The sequence below is a fragment of the Pelecanus crispus genome, chromosome 1, assembly GCF_030463565.1.
Source record: "Pelecanus crispus isolate bPelCri1 chromosome 1, bPelCri1.pri, whole genome shotgun sequence".
Taxonomy (NCBI): Eukaryota; Metazoa; Chordata; class Aves; order Pelecaniformes; family Pelecanidae; genus Pelecanus; species Pelecanus crispus.
The window spans coordinates 207,879,761-207,885,760 of record NC_134643.1 but is presented as its reverse complement, the minus strand read 5'-3'; the positions used below and the strand labels follow the sequence as shown (position 1 = coordinate 207,885,760).

The following is a 6,000-nucleotide window of genomic DNA, read 5'->3' as shown; positions in this document are numbered from 1 at the left end:
AGCATGATAAAAAAGGAAAGCGTTCGTGTGCCACGTGCTGCCAGGAAAGGGGGCAAAAAACCAGGATCAGAATTTTAATGAAATTTAACTTGTTCACCCCACCCTATTCTTTTGACATTTAAAACTAATTTAGTGGGCTACTGCCACACCCACCCCACCCCACCCCTGCTGAGGGCCAGCAAGTGCTGCCATAGGAGGCTGCTGGGGCTGGGGAGGCATGCAGGCTTTCATTGGCTAACTTGCCAGCGCACATCAACTATGGAAAGCAAAGCAGCAGCAGAACTGGGAGGAAAAAAACCCCAAATGTACATAAGTTTATGATATTGCCCTCTGCAGTTGGGGCAGCCGAGCCCCGAGACGCAAGGTGTCTGCTCCCCAGCCACCCCGTGCCCGCCTGGCCCTGGCCGGCTGTAGCCCAGCTGCGTTCAAATCCAGACCCTGCTGCGGCCACAAATGCAAAGACCCCTTGTGAAATCAGAGGAAAGACCCACGATGAACTCCTGCAAGGACCAGCAAAGCTGCTGGCCAGCCACCAAGTGGAAATAGCGCGGAGGCGAGAGGTGAGCGGACAAGGAAGGAAAACACCACTTCGCGTGGTGATCAAGTCGCTTTCTGCTTTACAGACCAGGCGCTGCTCTTTCATGCTGGGTATTCACAGGCATGATTGAATTCACACTTCCCCTCCCTGCAGGACAGCATCTTTCATCATACAATTCTGCTACAACAGTACTTCAGACAGATCTTTACCTACAGGTAAATACCAATCTGCTATTTCAACAACAACCTCCTCACCAGGGCAAAATCCTGTCCCCCCCCGGGGTGACTGAGAAACCTCCTGTGGTCTTCCCATAGGCACGACTGTCACCCCGCACGGAAGACGGTGCCAATTTTCAGCCATCAAGGCTTACACAAAGCGGCTGCTGCAGCGGAGGCGGCGATGTCCCCAGGCTGGGTCCACCAGCTGCCACCCCTCCCCACACCAGCTCCTGCCAGCCACCGGCAGTGGGGGTGAACCTCCACGCTCCAGCTGAGGAGCAGCCGATCTGACCTGTTACGGCTGTGTCCGAGCAGCTACATTTTGAACAAAGCTATGACCAGCAGAGAAAAAGAGCCCAAAGCTTTTGTTACATCAAAATCACTTTTGTTCAGGTTTGTATTTTAAATCTGGCTGCTAAGGTGCATCACCCTTCGTCTCGCACAATTCCCTCTCTGCAGGGCATCCACCAGAGAACTTCAACTCTGACGGCAGAAGCCAAAAAGCATCGTAGGCAGACGTCAGCAAAGGCAGCACAAGGATAAATAAAAACCTTGGGAACATTTTGCAGTTGTCCTGAAGATGTATCTGCATGAAAGGGTCTTACTACGTTTTACAGTTAGAAACCCAAAGTAAACAGTCTTGGAAAAGGCTGCTTCAAGTTGCAGTTATTGCAGAAACACTGTAAAACCTGGCTAGAGATAAAATTCATGGAGGCCACCATGCCTCGGTTCCCCTGAGCTCCAGGAACATCTCTAACCCCCCCCACGGGTCACACAGAGAGAGAGAGGCAGGCTGCAGAAACAGTTTTAAAAAGAATCATCTGAGTGCTGAGCAAGCCGGTCCCAAGGCACCGGAGCTGGTCTAGATGTGCAAAGCAGCCCCTGAAATCCCACAGCTCTGGATTTTGTGTTCCTCTTGGGGTCCTGAACCCAAACCTTGCCCACGAAGAGCTGAGCCAGGGTCTTTCTTCAACTGATGGTGCCCTGGTGTCACCCACCACCAGTTAGAGGTGGGGGGAGGCTTCCTTCTGCGCAGCCCCCCAGCTCCGCAGGGTTTCAGCAGGAGGCTGGCAATGACCCACAGCCCGCCCTGCCCACCCGCAGTCCCCGAGGGGTGGGGGATGTCACCCCAAACCCCGCCAAGGATGGAGAGCCCCCTGCACACAGCCCCACCGCCGTCGGCCAAGTCGGAGGGCTGCTCCCGCCGGCGGGAGGCACAGCAGCGAGCACCAAGCATCCTGCTTCAGCAGGAGCCTTGCAGAGCACCGAGGCGGTTCCCTCGTTGGGCAGTTATCAGCTAATGATTTTGGACCCGTGCTGCAAGGCTTCAATCCGAAACAGTGGCCGTCAAAGTCCTCCGACGGATCTACCTGCACAGTTCCCAATGCAGGAGGCCATTGCGCAGGAAGGCACCGTGAGGAGCAGAAAAGTTTCCAAGGTTTGGTGTATTCCCAGGGGATGCTAGCTGAATTCGGCAGTAATTCAGGCATCCATCTACTCAATTACCAGCTGCCTTAATTACCAGCTCCCATCTTTTCCTCCAAGAACAATCCATTCTTTGCAAATCCAGCCTCCCGTGGCTTATCTGATCACAGGACAAGATGTATACCTGGAAACTCCACTTTGGATTGGTGTCACAAAATGAATTAAACTTCTCAGAGAAATGGAAAAAAAAGAAAAAAAAGGTATAGTCTAGCAATAAACAACACCGATTATCAAATGAATAGTGATTCTTTGGATTAACATTAAAACCCATTTATTCAGGCTTTTGTGCAGGGTGCACAATTCAATGCGGTTACGTATACACAGTATGCACATTCTAATAGCGTACAAAAAGGCAGGTAGCAACGGGTGCTTACACCGGAAATGTATGTACAGACATATTAAATTGGGAGTTTTACATTAGAAAATTATTTGACGCTATTCATGTATCATCAAGGCTATTAGAAATTGTGTAGAAAACCAATAAAACTTGGAAAGTATCTACTCTTACTTCACTTGATCCAGGCTGGATATAGAGTCATGCTTCCCACGCTACATCATTTTGTGGGCAAAGCCTACAAGATCTGCGAGCACTTTGAAGGGTCACATCACTGTTCACTCTAACACGTCCCATTACATGTTAAAGATTAACGTATTAGTATTATTTCCTGTTTTTCTGGGAAAAACGACAGCTTAAGTACTTCAAAAAGCTAATTTTCTCCCGGGAAAAGACAACAAAGGAAAGATTTAGAGAGACCATGAAAGAACCAAACATTAACAAAATGTCGTAACAGCACTTCCTGGTCCTTCCAGAAAACTCTTCATGGACCAGGCAGCACCTGATTAAAGCGCTGTATACTGTCCAGATTTACAGAAGCACAATGGCAGGCCTTGGCAGACCCCAGGTCTTCTGCTGATCTTTACCTTGTTCCTATCCTAAGGACTGCAAGAGATCGTACTTTTGTAACCTGCACAAAAAAGACACAGAGAGATCAAGGAGATTTAGCAAAAGGATACTAAACAAAAACAATAAATAGAATTATGCAGCAACATCACAAGAGCCATACTTTACTCCCTGTAACTATTCTGAAAAGTATCCAATTCCTGAATTTAATTTCCAACTGAGTTTTGTTCAAGATGCCAGCAGAATGAGGGAGCACCAGAAAAGAATGATTTAAGAAACATGTGGTTCTTGTGGCCAAGGTCCCCCAAGGACACCCAGAACCCATCTTCATTGACTTTCAGCTTGAAGAGCAGGTCCAATTCTCTTTAATGACTCTTCTATGCCAGAGTCAAATTCTTGCACATACCAGTACAGTTTTGAAGGCAAATTTTAGCATTATAAAGAACCTAACCTAAAATCCACCCAGGAAGTACTTCTAAAGGACTAATTTGCTAATGCAGATGACGCAAACCAGCGCTGGGTACGACGTAGGTAAGACTGTGTTAAAACTGTTCCCAAAGGTGGCCGAATTAAGATGCCTTGTGCATAAATACACCAAATATAGGACATATTTGTAGAACGTTCAATCACAGCCAATATGATTTCAGACATCTCCTCTTCTTAGCACAGCACATGTCGTTTGCTGTATGAGCTCTGGGGTTTAGTTTATTCAGTTTGTTGCCTTGCACAAGCCTTTTGGAGAAGAGGTGAGGACAGCATAAAGAATATCTCTCAAATTTATTTCTCTCCTAAAGTTTAAAGTTCTCTGGTGGAAATCTTTACATGTCAAATTTACTTGACTGAAGATACATTTCAAAAATGTATATTTTCCATGTTGATTTTTATGAAAATTCATTGTTGAAGTGGCTTGAAAAATGTTTACCTTTTAGAAAATGACTTCCTTAAATATATTATATTGTGAATAGGCAAAGAATAACCAGTATTTTAAATTCAGCCTTCCTATAGTGCGAACCTCTCATTCCGATTGTTTTAAAGAAACACTTCAGCTGTAAGTATTAATAAATCAGAATTTTATTCAAAAGGAATCAGGAAAAAGACTTAATCACCACATTCTCTTTGTCATTCAGTAAGCACAGGGAATGAGCTGCTATTCAAAAGTAAGAAGCCCTCAATGGCACTTTTTTACGTTTACGAGTGCAGCTACAGCACGTAACACGTAGGAACATCATGCCAAATTTTATACCACAGCCTGTTTCCCACACAAATCATTTTCTGGCACAGAAAGGCAGTGGGAACTTCCAGGGTTTGAGCATAAGCAAGTAAGACGTGCGGTTAAGATTTAGAAGTACTAAAACCACTCTGGTGTTTTAAAAGTCTGACAGCAATTCCTGGCCAGAGGTGAAAGAGAGGAGAAACAGGCTTCTGGCAGCGAGTGAAACCGTAGAACTGGGAAGGTACCACTGAAACCAGTGAAATGCTCCCTGGTACTAAGGGATCCCCAGAAACCACTGGCTTTTGCAGGAGGATAAAAACAAACATGCAGTTAAATAGATCTGATCTTGATATCAAGGACAGAACCGAATCATAACGCACTCTGCATGCTGTAATATTTTTAAAATAATTTCTTAAACACAGTTAGCTTTAAAAAGCTTGACTTCTAAAACTATTCAAGATCAAAGTTTATATAAGTAGCAACTTGTGCATTTCACTTTAATGCAGCCATTACGAGGCCTGATGCCACACACTGTATTACAAATCTCCAGTTTAAACATGCTATGTATACATACGTGTGTGTGTGTGTGTATATGTATAAATTATCAAGCTCAGTTAAATGCAAAGCTAATTATACAACTTTCCCTCAGAAAATAGTTTCATCCATTAAGCTCCAGACTGCAAAGCTAGTTGCAGTGCCATAGGCAAAACACAATTTTACAAAATCACTGGGGAGGAAAAAGGCACTTTTACTCTTAAATTGATAGAATAAGCCACAACAGAAGTAATTAAAGGAAATATGACTGAAGAAAGAAATATATGGTATTCTCTTCTCCAGTGCTCTCTAAAGAATCCAGCAAATGTCAATAAATAAATAAATAAAAAGCCTGGTGAATTTTACCAAAGTACTTTGCTACCATAAATTTAGTTTGAGAAAAAGTCTACCTTGCCATACATAGCTGCCTGCCTCTTGTTTTCACCCTGTAGTCTGAGTAGTCGGCTAATGCAATTAATTTCTTTCAGTAATCTTAGGGCTTAAACTTCTTTCCCCCACAACATTTTTAAACTAATAATTATGCAACATCTTCCTTCCCTGTCTTAATTTGCATTCTCATACTGAAACAAAGTTATTTAATTGCACTAAGTCTCTCAATGATCTAAACTGAAATCTATTCTTCAGATTAAATAAATGGCATGACATACTAGCAAGGACCAAAAGAAAAAAAAAAAACAAAAACAAACAAAACCAAAACCCACAACAGCAGTAAAGCAAGGTGAGAAGTAAGAACCAGTTCAAAGGCTGGGAGAAACACGTATGAAAAGGGCCACCTTCTTAGAAAGAAGGTTCTCCAGAATTTATTTTCATAGCCCCATATTAAAATGAAGAGAGACAGGGAAGAGAGCCTTCCCCCCCAACACCTGCCACTGCTTCTTAAAGTCGGCGCAGGTGGATGGATAACTCCTCAAAGATATCTGCGCTTATGCTATAGAGGACTTCGGCTTTTACCAGGGTGACCTGCAGACAAGGTTTGAAGCCAGGCAGGAATATAACCATAACTCTTCTAAATAAGGATCCACAGGAAAAAGTCAACTACTTGGGTTTTTTTTTTTTTTTTTTTTAGTATTTCTACATCCAGGACAACTGT

General features: G+C 44.0%; 1 protein-coding gene across 6 annotated transcripts in view; it reads right to left on the bottom strand.

The window, feature by feature from the left end:
* Positions 1 to 2,501: 2,501 nt before the first annotated feature.
* The window catches only part of RDX (radixin), a 52,270-nt gene continuing 48,771 nt past the window's right edge, over positions 2,502 to 6,000 (bottom strand). For 3 of the 6 annotated variants that reach the window (XR_012831792.1, XR_012831793.1, XR_012831794.1), the window contains exon 18: positions 3,167 to 3,206. Coding sequence is in view for 2 of the 6 variants with exons in the window: in XM_075724183.1 (XP_075580298.1) it covers positions 3,170 to 3,206 (37 nt within the window). In the remaining 4 variants the exon portion in view is untranslated. Of the gene's footprint in view, positions 3,207 to 6,000 lie in introns of all 6 variants that reach the window. The other 3 variants (XM_075724183.1, XM_075724199.1, XM_075724176.1) reach the window with 2 other exon arrangements.